The sequence below is a fragment of the Tribolium madens genome, unplaced genomic scaffold, assembly GCF_015345945.1.
Source record: "Tribolium madens isolate multiple individuals breed KSU strain unplaced genomic scaffold, Tmad_KSU_1.1 Scaffold_3;HRSCAF=73;Tcas5.2_LG2, whole genome shotgun sequence".
Classification (NCBI taxonomy): domain Eukaryota; kingdom Metazoa; phylum Arthropoda; class Insecta; order Coleoptera; family Tenebrionidae; genus Tribolium; species Tribolium madens.
Window position 1 is genome coordinate 527,865 of NW_025401006.1, and position 16,997 is coordinate 544,861.

The 16,997-nt window shown below is 30.8% G+C and overlaps 2 protein-coding genes across 4 annotated transcripts; both read left to right on the top strand.

The window, feature by feature from the left end:
• The first annotated feature begins 423 nt into the window (after positions 1 to 423).
• On the top strand, positions 424 to 5,366 carry LOC123007011 (E3 ubiquitin-protein ligase Mdm2-like). Its single transcript, XM_044402012.1, has 5 exons — positions 424 to 549; positions 680 to 823; positions 877 to 1,007; positions 1,869 to 2,054; positions 3,817 to 5,366. Exons 1-5 carry the CDS (start codon positions 534 to 536, stop codon positions 4,459 to 4,461), a joined length of 1,122 nt encoding a protein of 373 aa, XP_044257947.1. The 5' UTR covers positions 424 to 533; the 3' UTR covers positions 4,462 to 5,366.
• A 2,520-nt stretch (positions 5,367 to 7,886) lies between these two features.
• Positions 7,887 to 14,811, top strand: LOC123007529 (thymosin beta). 3 transcript variants are annotated; one of them, XM_044402883.1, is made up of 6 exons: positions 7,887 to 8,046; positions 12,347 to 12,488; positions 12,663 to 12,776; positions 13,826 to 13,939; positions 14,067 to 14,180; positions 14,566 to 14,811. In XM_044402883.1, exons 2-6 carry the CDS (start codon positions 12,347 to 12,349, stop codon positions 14,703 to 14,705), a joined length of 624 nt encoding a protein of 207 aa, XP_044258818.1. In that variant the 5' UTR covers positions 7,887 to 8,046; the 3' UTR covers positions 14,706 to 14,811. The 3 variants fall into 3 exon arrangements, with proteins under 3 accessions (XP_044258818.1, XP_044258820.1, XP_044258819.1); XM_044402885.1 differs by lacking the exon at positions 14,067 to 14,180; XM_044402884.1 differs by lacking the exon at positions 12,663 to 12,776.
• The last annotated feature ends 2,186 nt before the right edge of the window (positions 14,812 to 16,997 follow it).

Genomic DNA, 16,997 nt, shown 5'->3' on the forward strand with positions numbered 1-16,997 from the left:
AGAAGGTATATACTCTTAACGTTATTCGTGGCTTTTGTATATACAGTTTTTGTACAGTTACAGCTCTTGAAAACTAAGACATTCAACTTTTGGCATACTTTTTGCTATTTTGTAAATTAGGTTTTCATCAAGGATGACAATATCAGTTTAAAATTTTTGGATTTGGATGATGGTGCTGCAATAAAATATTTATTAGTTATTTCTGTCTACAAAATCTATGTTTTTTATTTTGAAACTGAATTGTTTTTAATAACCCTCTAAGCTTATAACATGTTGGGATAACAATTTTCTATGAGAATTAACACCGATTACAAAAAAATTGTAGTTTTTTGTGATTCTGCGAAATAAATATTAATTTAAATTTAATGTTGGCAGCACTGTCGCCAAAAATGAATGAAGCCATTTCCCGCGCAAGCGCACAAATCTTGCTCTCTGAGGTATTTCCGGATGTTCGTGGAAAAGCACGCAAGTTTATACAAGTTTAAAGTGGGCACGGCTGGAACCGCGTCTTTTTCGTTAAAATTGAAGAAAACATGTCGACGAGCGCATGTAAGTACTTCACCAATTACCTGCAATGTTAATTTTAAACCAGCATGGTGTGAGTGCGCTTTTTCAAAGTGTGTACACTTTCTTCAAAGATTTAAATACTCGTGTTGATATCAACCGTTTTGTTTTGCAGTGCCTTGGAGGAAGAGGAGCTTCGATGAATTTGAATCTCCAATTCCAGTCAAACGGTTTAATTACTATCGATTAGAAAGTGAGAGCTCTCCTGGGAGTGCTGATGATACTGAAAGCATTCACAGCATCCAGGATAAAGAGACTGGTAGGATCCTGCTTCCTTTGGTGTGGGCAGGATGAATAATGCATTGTTTCCAGACATAGTGAGGGATACATCGGATACGAGGTCAGATTCGTCTGAATACGATGTAGACATCGAATATGAAATTGAGACTTTATCTGAAGGTGATGATAATATCATCATCTATGACTCTTCTGGCGAATCTGAGGTTAGTTAGGTTAAGTTAGGTTAGAATAATTACAGCCATATACCTAAATCTGTATATTTTGTGACACCATTAATAATATAAATATTCAACTAATTAAGAACTATCGAAAGTCCATTAAGATTATGTAATGATACTTGTGACTGCAGACAAGGTCAGTAACTTACATTTTGATAGATCAAGTAAAAATAACAATTTTGTTGGTTGAGTGCTTATGCAGAGGCGGATTTAGAGGAGGACGCGTGAGGGCCTGAAACTACTGAGACTCCAAATTATATTCCAGAAATCTTACAGTCAGAATTGTATACACAAAACATTTTATCAAACAATAATAGTTAATAGAAACTAGATGGTATGAAAGCTGTTTTTTGGGTATTACTCTTATTTGGGTAATAAGAATACAAATTTTACTAATGATTTATTGAATAGTATTGTTAATACGGAAACGACAGAATGTTCACGTGCTTATGAACCCTCAACAAAATGATGAGAAAGAAAAAAAGGAAGAATAGTTAAATTTAAATTTTCAAGTGTTTTTTTAATGAAAAATATAGTTTTTTTATGTTGAGAACGATCATTTAATATCTTTATTTCAATTAATACAAATTGCAACTTACGTAATATTGTTATTCTAATGTGCATTATACTATTTTTTTAAAGGGGCTGAAAATTATTAAGATGTCTGTTTCTGAGCTTATGACAAGGTTTTTATCCCTTTACAGATAATGAGAGTATAGTCACTTATTTCCAAGAGATATTTCATTTATTGATCACATGTACCACAAGATCATTCGCATTTGTAATATTTACATTGATTTCACATTTTGAATTTTTTCCTTTTGATGAATTGTAACTTTTTTCCAGGGGGTTATGTATGCAGCTGCCGTTGTTGGAGACAGCTCGCTGGAAACTTTTATCACCGATGCCGAAGACTCAGACAACAGCAGACAGGGCGATTCCTCTTCAGGACTCACGGATTTTTGGATTTGCATACAATGCAAATCACAAAACGATAATCCACAATTTAGGTTCTGCGATAAATGCTTCCAGGTAGTTATCAATTGCGAATGCGCTGTAAATCTGCAAGTACTTGGCATAGATTTTTTTCTTAGACTACTTGTAGTCAAGATTTTTCAACTGATGTGTCTATTAAATTATTTTCTTTAGTTTGTTCTAACATGTTTTTCTATTATTGCCAAAGTACAATGCAGATTTATGGTTATTTTGTGATAGAGACTAAAAATATAAGTGAATCGTAAGTTTTGTGCTGTGTGCAAAGACTGCTTGAGAACTTAAAAGTGCTTCTGGTTATTGTAAAAGTTGACAGAAGAAAGTCACTATAGGACAATATTATACATTTTATTTTATTCATTTTGGTGGGTTGGTGAAGCAAAGCTCAGGTAATATTTTTTCTTTTATATTTTATCAAATATTATTTGTTCATTTGATGGGTTGGTGAAGCAGAACTCAGGTAATTTTTTTCTTTTATTTATTTTTTTATCAAATATATATTCAAGTGGGTTGGTTTTTATCTTTTCTAGGGGACATTGGTAAGATTTTTTTATTTTTCTTACTTATTTATTACATAAAGTCATTTATATTTGGATTTTAAAATATTTAACTATTTTTCATTCATGTTTAGGAAAGTGGTAAAGGAAATTAAGAATTACAATATTTGTGCACTTTATATTTTATTAACTTTTTCTAATCACTTTGCATGTTCCAATCTAACTATGTAAATACACAAGAGATAAGTCGTCTTAATTATCCAGAAATTTTATAAAAATAGAGTTAACAGATTTATCTCAAGTGTTTAATAAGAAGCTAGGAAAACTTACTAACTATTATCTACTTTGAAAACGTTTATTAATTTAAAATAAAGAATTATTGGGAACGTTTAATAAAAAAACGTGTTGAGCAGAAAATGAACTAATCGCATGATTAATGTTTGTGGTTAATATTGTCAAGTAGATTTGTATTTTTTTATAAAAATAATTACAGTAAGATCTTATAAATTAAAGTCATTTAATTTTTAAGGAAACTAATAAACTAACATTAAATTAGGTGTTGGGTTTTATTAAAGAAAACAGCATTAGGTTTTAATATTTAAATTTACTTTTAGTTGCTTATCTGAAGCATTCTTACAGGTGGGAGTTATTTTTATACGAAATTCGACATTAAAGTTATGTAGTTACTAACATTAATCATGGTTTTGGGTTTCACTTATCACATGTTGATTAAATATGCATGTGAATGATGTTCCAGTGTACATTATCATACAAGTTGCAGCACGATAAAACATTAAAGAGTTCATTGGCAATGGTAAGACATATTCATTCATGCAGTTTTCAAATGACTGTAATTATAAACAAAACTGAAAAATCGTTATAAATGAACTCTAAAATGTCTCTGTAATTAAGACATGAAAGAAGAATGTTATGATTTATAATAATTTCTTAAATAAAATGAGAAATATATGCAAATTGTAAAAAGAAAAGATTGTTATGTGAATATAGTGATATCTTATGACTTTCTAAATATAACTTCGATAAGATTGAAATAATTTTTAAAAGATACCTGGGGTATTGCATAAATAAACTCTTGATTCTAAAGAAGTATGTAAACTGTGTAACGCATGCAGACCGAGCAAGGAGTTGATCTGAACCAGATGCAGTTTTAGCTTTAATTGGCAAGTGATAAAATTCCCTTGGCACGCCAATTAAACAATTAGTGGGGAGGATGCTGCAGAGTTGAGCCAATCGGACCGCTCTGATCCTTTAATCATAAATTTCATGTAATGTTTGCCCCACAGGATCGAAAGGCGTTCTTTCCACCACGACCGAGGCGGCGCAAAAAAGCCGAAAGGAGTAAAGAAAAACCCCACTTCCCGGTCAAATTAGACGCCTTACAGTCATGTCTCAAAGGCTTATCCCAGGATTCTGGAATTGGTTCCAGTCAAGAGTTTGGATCGCTCGGTCTTGATCAGATCGTCATCCCCAACATCGAAAATCCATCAACTAGTCTCGAAAATGAAGGAAAGAACCGGAAACGACAAATTTCTGAAAGTAGTCTTTCGGACGAGTATGAAGAGAAACGTCCAAGGAAACAACCGAAAACCAAGGATGAAAATGCCGAAGAAAAGCTGAAATCGAAGAAAAGCGGTGATGAGAGCGATCAAGCGAAGAATGCAACGAGTGAAAAAAGTTGTGTCGTGTTGGACGAGGAGACGCTGCCGCCAAAGTCGCCTGAAGCGGATCAAATAAAAGGTCCTTTACCTGAGTTAAAAGAGGACTGTATCATGTGTAATGTTAAACCTAAAAATAGTGTTTTTTTGCACGGACGTATCGCACATATGTGTTGTTGTTACAGTTGCGCAATGCGAACATGGAAATCATTAAAAAGGTGCCCCATATGCCAACGTAAAGTTAGTAACGTGGTTAGGGTATTCACCACTTAGTTTAGTTTAATAATTTAGGTGTACAGAATAAATTGTAATTACAGAATAAATATTAATTTATTAAGACTAGGTTAGATAGGAAATAAAGCGTCTCAAAAACTTAAAGAGTGTAACTAAACCAAAGATTCTGGATATCATTAGATTTATAGTTTGTCCTATAAGTTGCCATATTTTTTAACGAAATTTTGTTTCGTGCCTTAAAACAACATTTGTTAAATTTTGGAAATTTTGAGTAATGTTCTATGGGAACACTCTTTAGATTTTTGAAATGCTATACACGGGTTAAAAAATTGTAAGGTACGCTTTTGTTTATTTTACTGGGTTGGGGCATTACAAAAGTCTTAAAGACATTCACATTAAGCTTATTTTTTCAGTCACTGATATTATTTCTACCTAATTTGTTGTAGAGGTACATATCCTTTTAAGAACTCGAATTGTTTTTTATGATTCACTCATAAAAAATTTATTCACATGAAATTAATTAGTTTTTCAGTTATTATTTTTTCAAGTTTGTTTAATGTACTCATTACAATGAGAAACTGTGGTGCAATTTAACAAATTTTGTTTTTTAACAATTAAATCAGAGTAATTAAAATTGAGTTTTTTCCTTTCAATTTTTCCAAGTACATACTTAACAAAATTATTTTATTTGGCCGAGCTTAGTGTAGGACAACAACAACCACTCATCAAAGTGCGAGATTTTTATTCAAACTGCTACATCATTGGAGTAATAGTTCCTGTTTAATGTTTTCAGAAATGGAATTGCGCGCGTGGTACTTTGAGAAGTATTCTGAGGAAACTCAACAGGTGATGCCACCTCTAGATCATTGAGTGCGAAAGGTTGCTTTGGTGAATATTTTGGCGAAAACACGGTTACGGGTGTTTTTGTTGTTAAGAAAGTAGCGAAAAAAGGTAAGCATAAGCTTATTTTTTTTTATAAGAAAATTTCCAATAGTGATTCATGCACCTTATTGAATCTTAGTTGTAATTCAAACAATAACTAATAGATGGCGCTGCAAAATACTGGAGGAATCTGCAAAGCAAGTTTATTGAAAAGTTAACATGTATGGCAGAACAATTTTAAAATAACTATCTCAACTTGATAAAAAATCATAATTAACTCGAATTATCAAATTAGTTTTCAACTGTAGCATTTCTTTGATTATTTGCGCGAGCGCCATCTGTTTTTTGTCCAACAAAGGATTAGATTTTAAAGAGACCTCTACTGATTAGCACTGTAAAATTAAGTTGATGTGTATTTATGGGTGTCTAATGTCTAGGTATGTGCGAAAAGAAGTATTTTTCAATTTTTTCTAAAAGACATCCCAATGAAATTTTCATAAAATACATATATACTTACATACTTTACATATATTAAATCGACTCAAGATTTACTAGAGTCACTAGCATTAATATAAACAAATAAAATTATAATTGCATGTATAATATACAAAACGCATTTGGTTAATACTAGATAAGTATGAGGAAATTAAATCTAGTCTTCAATTTTCTGGGTAATTCAATTATGTAAATGGATTGAATCAGCTTTATTAGTAAGTACATTTTATTGAAGAAAGTAAATGCAGTACATATGTACATATGTTTGAATCTTCTCTAATAGTGAGTGTATTGTGCATGGTCATATAGAAAATTTCATATTAAATAAATTTATGAAAAATTCAGAGTATACTAAAAATATAGACAAAATTTTTGAATTTGCAACGGTTTAATATGTTTGTGGACAAGTCTAAACCTGAATTAGGATTATGCAGCGGTAGATAAAAACTTCTGTAGAAGAATAGCATACCATTACAATGGTTTAAGTAGATTTAAGGGTTTAGGATTAATTTTTACACAGTTATTTTGCAAAAATCTTTATCACTTTTGGTAAAAGTTTGCGTTGGAAAATGGATTGAGTCAATGAGTATGAGTACGTAATGAAAGGTCTGCAAAATAAATGTAAAGTACCTGCGGTAAATTGACGGTTCTTTAACACATTGTCTATTAAGGTTGTTATTTTTTGTAAGAATAACATTTTAGGCTGCTTGATACATTTCGCATGCGAAACCAAAGGGAAGGAAAATTTTCTAAGTCATAAATATTTATACCAGCTATGCACATCTTCTGTTTAAGTCAAAACTAAACTATAACAGCTAACAGTAATATGTACTAGCATGTTGTAAATATCTAAGTGTCACTAATAAATCAGTCTAGCCTGAGAAAGTATCGATTTTACTACTTACTAAAGAGAAAAACTTCTACTTTAATCGTTTTCGTTAAGTGAATTCTTACTTAGATGCATTACACTCAAATTCTATGTCGTTTTTTAATATGTAGTATAATTTTATTTAGTTTATCATGGTTCTGTTTTGAATGGTACATATAGTTTCTTATTGTTCTAACAGTTTTATATTTTACTACACTATGATTACCACCGCTTCATACTCTGACATAAAATGTTATATCGGTTATAGAAGTATAGATCTTTGACATCGTTGTAGAACTTATAAATGCATGGTAAAACCTCTAAAATACAGTATATTTCCGGATTGAGTTTACAAGAGGAGAAAAAATTATCTTTTATTTTACGCCAAAACTCCAAAGGAAAAACTTTTTTTTGCGTCACCTGAAACGAGCAAATCTATAATTAAAACTTATTCTGACTCAGTGACAATTTTTTTTCTTGAATTTGGACTTGTAATAATTATTATTCTCTGCGTTTTAAATTCTATCACATTGGCGGTTTTATTTTTTTGACAACAATGTCACTTTGACAAATGAATTTAAGCAAGTTAAATAACAAAAATATGTATGAAAAACATAATTTTAATAAATGGCAACTCAGAGAAACAGCTTTAAGAAAAAAAAACAAAGTCATATTTAACAAGAACAATCGTTATTCAATTAATTAATTGATTAATTGTGAAAGTGAAATCTTTCCACTGAGTTAGAATAATAAAGTTTTAATTACAGATTTGTTCGTTTCAGGTTAAGCAAAAAATGTTATTTTTTAGAAATGCTGGTGTAAAATAAAAAAAAAAAAGTTCTTCATTTTGTAGACTTATCTGATGGGGACATACTGTTTTTTTCATGTTTCTGGTATATCCTATTTGACTTGGCATTTTTCTTTTTGTGGTCTATTTACTAAACCTCCTGTATATTAACTTGAAAAACTACATATTTCTTTTTGAATAATAATGAGAATGTTGGCTACTGTAGAGAAATAAAATTCCTCAAATTTTCCTTATTAAGACGCTACACAAAACGCTGCCATCTTCGTTTCCGTATTGGCGACTAAACGGGCCAATTTCAACCCCTACAACAATTACCCAAGTGTTCAGATAATCCTTTTGATGACGTCTGTCGATCTCCGATGACTCATTTTACCATCCCCGACGGCATAACCAGCCATAACGTCCCCCACTGCAAAGTATCGTTTGCGCATCGCCATCGCCGGTCCCCCATTCGAAGTGCAGCATTCGACCTAACCGGAATTTTTCTGTAGTTCGTGTTCGACGTACCGGTCTTCGAGTTGTATCAAATTTTTAAGTCTGACGAAAGCTTTTTAGTAACAAATCACTTAAGGTAAGCTTGATTTTTTCCTTTTGTGTCGTAATCGTTTAAAAGTTTGTTTATTTCATTTAAATCTAACAAGTCAGCTTTGAATTAGGGTGCGGTTTGTCGGGGAATCGAACTGACTGTAACTTCTTTCATTATCTTATTTGGATTTTTTATTGCGAGTTTTTATACGATGTCGTTACTTTTTTACAACCTTTTTGGGTAGCAGGATGAATTTTTCAAATTCCTACCGGAGGACGAAGTGCAAATCATTAATTCGAAACATTAATCATGAATAAATTTAACTATTACTGTTGTTAACTTGTTTCTCATGAAAGATTTACTGTTATCAACAATGAAAAGGAATAAATCTAGAGTAACGAGCAACGTATATAAATACAATGGACATTATTTCGAAAAAAAATAGAGTTGAACCTCCGATAGGATATCACCGGAAATGCTAAAAGGAAACAGGTGGCTACCTCGTCTGCAATATTAAGTGTTTTGAATGATTCAAGTGTAGAGAATGCATTTTAATACAATTTTAGTTTTTAAAAATATTTATTTAATTTTTACGTGGGGGAACAGGTGTCTAACTTCAACCAAAAATCGACCTTTTTATAATTTTTTCCAAAGTTAAGTTCATGGTTACAATAAAAACCGAATTGTTCTTCCATGAAGAGGCAAAATTAATTGGTATGAAAGTTAATGTATTAGAAAATGTTCCCGACTCTGACGAAACCCTATCCTAATCCAAATTAATTAACTTAATTAGAATATAATTTAAATAATTCCTGAAATTATATTTTCATGATTGGTGGAAAGTCGTTGGGTATATCTTCGAGCAACTTTCTTCATGAAAGATTCTCAGCATCCACTATTAAGATCTTCGTTGTGCCATTACAGCCATAACCTACTTTTCCTGATTATAATAATTCAACCTTGGCTTTCAGTTAGTTTTTTCCCATATTGTGGGTCGACTAAGGTCCGTAGGTGTCCTGTAGGACGGTTAAACCGTTTCTTTGCATGAAACATTCGGTTTGAAACATCGTTGTGTGTTTTCTTCAAATTGATGACGACAGGTTGTTTCAAAACTACGTGGAATGTTAATCAGCTGGGGTCATTAGACATGCAGGAAAAATGGTGCTTTATTATTTATTGTCTTCTGCCATTATCGGAATTTTACAGCACCCACATACATTACGGAAAACTAATTGTTGTTTTATTATCGCAAATGTTAAAAATTTCACATTAGTCATAAACTTATTGACTATAATGACCAGTTAGATTACATTGATTAAAACAACCTAAATAATTTAAATTTTCAGCAAATTACTATTTCTGCCGATTATTATTTGCGTTACAAGATTGGGCAACAATTATTTTCACAAGAGTTTAACAATACATTAACATTACAATAAAACTCAAGTTTTTATAAAATTTTATTATTTGTGATTTATGAATTATTATTATTTTAATCCCCCGAATGTCAAAGACGACCGAAGGGAGCTGAGGACATTTTTATTCGAGAGATTTTAGCGATATTTATTTCACATATGCATATGAATCTTTCCTCCTAAGAGACTAAATTAAAAAGATAAGAAAATGATAAATTACACATAATATTCATTCAATAGCAATTTTAAGATTAAAAATCGCTATCAAGGAATTTGTTTATGTCAAGAAGCACTCAAAAGATCATTTCTGTTTATTTTAAGAGTAAAAAGCGCTATTTCATTTATTTTACTCCCGAGGGAATAAAGTACCAAATTATAAGTCAAAAACAAATGAAGAGGGGGAAATAAAAAAGTCCACAAGCAATTAAATAAGAGATATTAATTTTAGAATCTCTTTTGATTAGTTTTTATTAAAAAAAATATTTGAAACGTTATTACGACTAGTGCTAACAGATAGCTACATTAAATTCAGAAGCAACAAACCAAATTTCTAGTTACATTACAATAACATTACGGTATATTTAGATAATTACATACAAATTAAAAACCTTTATTTACATAGGTATATGCCTATTTAGCAAAGCTATCAAAAATTTAATATAGGGATATAAACTCGAAAAGTCTATAAAAAGCATCAAATAAACTAACTGATATAGTATTTTATGATTAGTAATAAAAAAATGAGTTTCTTGTTATTTATTTTGGAAATCAATAAGTCTACACAATATTTAAATATTTATCGCCCAAATATGATTCATGTTGAGCCAGTGTGTGTATTTTCCATAAAAATTTTTTAAAGCAAACAGTTTGATAGATTTTTGTACTTTTAATTTATTTTCGGAATGTATCACTATTTGATTTATTATAAACCGAAATGGTAAAAGTGTCGGACAATCTCTTGGGTGATGATAAAAGACCTCCACCTGAGTTAAAAGTTCTCATGACAAAAAAATTTTTGAGCCTTTTTTCACGAGATATAGCTCTTGAAATGTTAGATTTTGGGTAAACTATTGGCCGTTCAGACAATGTATTTTCTCGACTTTAGTTAGCGGAAACGGCAGATCTTGCAACATTAAACAGACATCTATTGAAAAAAATCACCAATTTGTGTTTTGTGAAGTAAAAAAACATTTAGCAAATTCAACAAATTAAATCTAACATCGGATACAAAAAAATAAGATGCTTACATGATAAAATGCAAATTGACAGTTATGTTTAAAAAAAAAAAAAACAGTTTGCAACAAAAATTTGAAATCATTTTTATGTTTAACTTGAAGTCCTATATCACCATTCGAGAGTTGGTCCGACATTTTTGAATTACCCTGTATTTTTTGTGTCATCGCCTAGAACTTTTTAAATAAATATGATTATAGACAACTGGAACAGTTACAAGGTTATATAGATATCAGCTTCAACAAGAACAAGACTTGCATATGATTAATAATAAAAGGTGAGATATTGTCTGCCCTCTTTTATGTGAATTCTTGTGAAGAAATGAACAATGAGATGTGGTAGGTACCTATTGTAATATTGTTCAAGGTTAATAATACAAGTGGTATTACTTTACCCCATCTTTTGTGCTATGCAATTGCTTTAATTAAATTATGAAGTTGAATTGAATAGATCTACTTTAAGAACAATTTCGGAACAAATTTTCCGCTACCAACTTGGAAACTCGATAAATATGTATCTTTATGGACCATCTTGCGTCCTTGTTGTCAGTCTTAGTAAATATTAGAAAAACTTTCTATTTAATGATTCATATAGAAATGACACTCATTGATCACCTGTTCCTTCCACTAGTATAAAATTAGCTACAATTACGAATTGAAGTGGTTTTATATCCAATTGGATGTCACAAAAGGGCAAATTTCGCTAAAAACAAAACCATCTGTTCTTTGAAAAAGAGGGAACATTTAACATATGGTCGAGTTTCGCACGAGGTTATAGAATAGTGAGTAAACTTGTACCATATATGGTCTAGACGCCACGAATAAAAAAGTCGCAACATGAAATTTCACATCTATACGTTTCTAGTGCGTTCACGTTCTAAAAATTTTGAAATCTGACAAACACTAAGTCTAGGTGAATTCACTTTAAGATAACACACAGATGTTTTGTTGGTGCATAAAGAATTGTTTTTATCTATTCAAGTTCATCAAGCTGTGTTAATTTCAGCCCTGGAATTTGATTCAGAGCTTATTTTTGGCAGTAGAAAGCAATTAAATAAATTCCCATGGTGCGAAAGTGTTTAATGGGCTTTAAATTAAGTTTTACAGGTTCGCATGAGCATTCTCATTTATTTTGAGATCATTAAAATGTTACACTTTTTTGCTGTTAAGTTAGGAAAATGTGACTTCGCGGAAAAAATGTTTAACGCAATAAGGAAAAATAAGTCTAACATGTGTTAGAAATATTTTAATTAGTAGAATTGTTTAAGTTACGCTCCTTTAACGCAAATTAATGATTTGGTAGTTTGTTAGCCGACCAAATAACGGACTGACTTGTGCATCAGACCAAGAAACAGATTCTTTCAGGAAGCACCTCTTAAGTAATTTATTTTGCTAAAAATGTTACAGGGGTCAATAGCATCTTTCGTTATTCGTGATAAATGTTTTAATAAACATGCTATATGCATTTTTAGATAAGACGTGCTAAATAAGTACAATAATATTGTTATTTGTGCAGCACTGATTTATGTCACTTCTATTAAATTCGCAGACATTATCAGCATTCCGGTTGTTCATCGCTCTGTCATCTAATTTAGAAATGACTATCGAAACCAGTTTGTGTCTTTAGAATTAGTTGTACTGGTCTAAAATTAGATGACAATGTTTGCAAAAAAACTTGTATTGTTGTCGTCTTTACAGATGTCTTGTCCAGTTCCTGCTCCAGCCTTGAAGGACCTTCCCCGAGTTGCCGGTGACCTCAAGAGCGAGCTTGAGGGCTTTAAACCGACCAATCTGAAAAACGCTGACACTCAGGAGAAAATAGTTCTTCCCTCAGCTGAAGGTAATTATTTTTCCCTGGAGTCAATATTCGCATCAATCTTTCGGTCCGTGGGTAGTTAATAAAGTCAAAATTCGCGTGGAATTCGCCTCCGTAGTTTTGTTTTTACTCCTCCACAATTCGGTCTTCCTGTAGTTGTTGATTTTTTCTTTACACACTGTATACACTTGCATGTAGATGTGGCACAGGAACGCACGCATAACGCACTGATCGCTGGAGTAGAGAATTTTAAGTCTTCTTCCCTCAAAAGAACAGATACCAGAGAGAAGATCGTGTTACCAAACGCCCAAGGTAAACAAATACTTATCCCTGGATGGTTGCGGCTAACCCCAACCCTTGTTGTTTGGTGCTTCTTTCATTACTAATACTTGTCGAGAGTGTGGGTGACGTTTACCAGATTTTCAGATTTTTGGATAATGTGGGCTTGAAATCTGAAGCACCCACATTGCCAAAAGCAATACCTCAAATACACAACGAAATTATTCACTTTCGTTATGAGTGACTCATGGAAAAAGTGAAAACAAGTTTGCGATCAATACGACTACATCATCGTGTTTTTAAAATTTTTGCTTTAGGGATTTTTGTGTAAATTTAGAATACAAACATTTAATTACAAACAAAATGTTAAATGTATTTTATGAAAGACGATTTAATGATATTGCAAATGTACTTAGAAAATTTGTTTCTAAAACACATCTGGCAAATGCAGCCTACATAAAACTTGTTTGAAAACAAATAATCTAATTAATTCTCATTTTTTCATTGACTAAACAGATAAGAATACTACCAACATAATGCCAACTACGAAACGGAAACTGAACGTTAAAACACTGATAATATGTTAGTTTGTTGGTAACCAATCCAGTTTATAACCAGGATTAGAAGTTATCGACCTTTTATAGTATAATCAGCTAACACTAAAACGTCTTCAACTAAATCAAAAGCAAATTGTTTGATTGCTTATAAATCATTTCATGTAAATTTCACTCATGTAGCTACTACTCACAATTAAACTTGACCGATTTTGTACGTTACAAGTTATTACATCAACATTTAAAAACATATGAAACATTTCACACCGTTTTGAGCTCTTAAAAATTCATGAAGGTGAATTCATGAAAGGTTTGTCGATTTTTCGATTGGAAGGTCATGGTTGGTTTAACATCAGTCGGATTGAAAGGCTTAAAAGAGACACTGTAATTACTATTCTGTTTTCAGTCGGTTTTAAACGGATTTCCGTTTGATAACAATATCACTAACAAAACTAGTAAAGCTGCGATTGAAATGTTTACTTACACTCCTCTCAATGATATCCTAATATTGAATTGTAATTTTTTTAGATGTAGCAGCCGAGAAAACGGAAAAAGCTTTAATCGCCGGCATCGAACGTTTCGATCCAAGTAAACTCAAACATACCGAAACTCAGGAGAAAAATCCTCTTCCAGATAAAGATGGTGAGTTATTTATTTATCCGTCCTGCTTTGAATATTTAAGAGAGCCTGAGCGCACTTATTTGTTTACCTAAATGTTAATTAATTAATTTGCATGTTTGAATAATAAATGCTTGCTTTTGCATGATAGTTGTGCTTCAAGAAAAAAATCATCTTAATCTGCTAAACGGAGTCGAACATTTCGACAAAGCCACAATGAAGCATACCACCACGGCTGAAAAGATTGTTTTACCTGATAATGAAGGTAGGTCCGCACTAAAGCTGATTTACTCGCTTGGTAAGAATTAAAATATAATTTGCATTAAAATATAAGCATCAGTATTTACCACGCCCTATCTTGTTTTAATTTAGCGAATTACGAATATGAACAAAACAACCCCTTGTAGATAGAAAATGACTCATGCATGGCCTGGAGGGACATTAATCATCACTGGACTTTATTTAAGATCAATAAAAATAACTTTTGCTAAAAAAATTATACTTCGAGTTTTGTTGTGAAAAAGATGGATAATTAATTAGTAATTAACCATGTTATTAATTTAACTTACAAATATTGTGGCCATTATTTTTAATTTGATTTAATTATTAGTAAGTATGAACATATTGAAAATGTGTTGTATTTTTTGTAGTGATTGAACAAGAAAAAGGCCAAAGACAGTTGATTTCCGGTATTGAAAATTTCGATAGTAGCAAATTAAGACACGCCGAAACCTGTGAGAAAAATCCTCTACCAACAAAGGAAATAATCGACCAAGAAAAGAGTGCTTAAATCATTCCTCTACCAACCTTTGGCTCAATTGTAAACATGCCAATTTTTGTATTATTTTATACTTTTATATGGTACACACCTATTTAAATAAATGATATCAAGTATGTATATGTATAATGATACTTTAGCTTTTATCCTACGAATTTTGATACTAATATTATATTATTCGGATTTATTTTGTACTTATCATGTATGGATGAATCTTTAGGACTTAGTATTTAATGATAAAATTATTAATTTTGCATGAAATGGTGCTTCAATAAATTGTAATAAAAAACTTGACAGTGTTTTCCTCCTAATTCCTTATCTTATCTGTTTTATAAGTTTGTTTTATTAATCAATTTTTTTTTTCATTTTCTGATCGGCAACTGTTTCTTCTTACCGGAAAATCTGTTTTCAGTTATACCTTAATACCCACTCAATAAAAATTTCATAATTTGAAAAGTGTACTGATTGACAAACATTTGTAGAATTTTGAATAACATTTCACAATATAAGAAACCAAAAAGCATGATTTAAAAACGCATAACAAAGAAATATTAAAAAATATATATTGTTACTTCAGTTACTTCTTGAAGCTTATAGTGCAAGGTAAGTAAAATCGTGTCACTGTGGACTTATTCAGTTCAGTTATTGACAACGTATATCGCGTAACCTTGACCCACTTTATACAAATGCCATCAAAGTTACATAGAAATGCATATGTGTATTCTAATTAAATTGTTATTTATGTGTCAAAGGAATATGTAATTTTATTTTCATTCGAGGGATTAACGATATTTATTCCAGAGATGTATACAAAATTTTCCTCCCATCATACTAAATTAATAATACATAACATAAGAAAACGAGAAATTTGTCAAAATATTCCGTTCATTTAATTGCAATTTTAAGAGTTAAATTCGGTATCAAGGAGTTTGTTTATTTCAAAAAACATTCAAAAGATTTAATTCCCGTTTATTTTAAGAGCAAAACTCCGTATTTTATTTATTTTGTTCCGAGGGAATAAAGTACCATAGGTTATTGTTATTAGTTCAAAACGAGGGAATAAATTATTCCCTGTTGGGAATATATTTATTTATTTATATTTTATCTTTATTTTTTCTTCTTATTCAGAACTTTAATAAATGTTGAAAAGTAAAAAATTTTCGTTGTTGCCAGTGGGTCTTCCCAAAAAAAAACTGTACAGGGTGCTGCATTTTGGATGTCTGAATAGGGAATCTTCGAATCTAAGATGTTCAGCCAAAAACGAGTGATACATTCTGGGGCTCATTTTTTGAGAAAATAATATTGGTTAAAACCGCATCGCGCTATCGTCTTTTGTTTTCGACTTACAGACAAAAGTTGACATTTTGGCGAAATGTAAAAAAATCATATCTTCGTTATTATAGAAGATACGGATTTGAAATAAAGACATTATAGAGGCACTTTTTTACGAGGAATTTAATAATGTAATTAACAATTTTTTTCAGTCATTAGTTTAGCCGTAATAAGATACACTTTTATTTTTTTAAATGTAAATCATAGGCGGCTATGGCAATTTTGAAAAGCTTATTTTTTTCTGATCTAAAAAATAAATAATTGTAACAGAATATTTTTTATAACTATATTTAAAAAGTGAAATACATATTTTGTTTGATAATAGTTGGCCATGGAAAAACTATTTCACTCCAAATATGTAAATAATAATTAATAAGAGTTTTGTGAACTGTAAAATAGATGAAAAAATAGATACAATTAAATAAAAATTAAATACGATACGGTACAAGCATTGAACAAATATGCGAGCGCCTCAGAAAAAAATATTACATATTTTTAAAAAATCCAAAAATAGGAAAAATAAATGTGTCGAAAGTCAACACAATTAGAAAAAAAAAATTTTTGATGATCTAATGGAGGTAGGATAACGTTTCATATAGACGGAATATGGTTATTTGAATAGCCATATCGTCATTTTTGTGTCATATAAAATATATTTTATTGAAGAATTAAAGCGGCTTTTTTTTACAACACTCTATGTATCACTAGAAATTGCAATGGTAATGTTAGTTTGTTTAAAAACAAAGAAATATTATTAGTCGCCAATAAGTTGATTTATAATTTATTTTGCATTTTTTGCATTACTTAGTACTTATAAAACTCTTTCATTAGTGACTCTGGTTGAATATAATATAGTTTAAATCCTTTTAGTTGAAGATGCAACATTTTTTCATAGCCAACTGCGAACAAAAATCAAAGATAATTTTTTGCTAAAAATGTATTATTATAATTTGTTAGATCAGAAAAAAACAA

What these genes read in the sequence shown, in the direction of transcription:
- LOC123007011 (XM_044402012.1), top strand. An exon ending in CATCCAGGATAAAGAGACTG is followed by an intron (nt 824 to 876) that starts GTAGGATCCTGC and finishes CATTGTTTCCAG; the next exon opens with ACATAGTGAGGGATACATCG. An exon ending in TCTGCGATAAATGCTTCCAG is followed by an intron (nt 2,055 to 3,816) that starts GTAGTTATCAAT and finishes TTTGCCCCACAG; the next exon opens with GATCGAAAGGCGTTCTTTCC.
- LOC123007529 (XM_044402883.1), top strand. Translation starts at nt 12,347, where the DNA reads ATGTCTTGTCCAGTTCCTGCTCCAGCCTTGAAGGACCTTCCCCGAGTT. An exon ending in AGTTCTTCCCTCAGCTGAAG is followed by an intron (nt 12,489 to 12,662) that starts GTAATTATTTTT and finishes ACTTGCATGTAG; the next exon opens with ATGTGGCACAGGAACGCACG. An exon ending in TCCTCTTCCAGATAAAGATG is followed by an intron (nt 13,940 to 14,066) that starts GTGAGTTATTTA and finishes TTTGCATGATAG; the next exon opens with TTGTGCTTCAAGAAAAAAAT.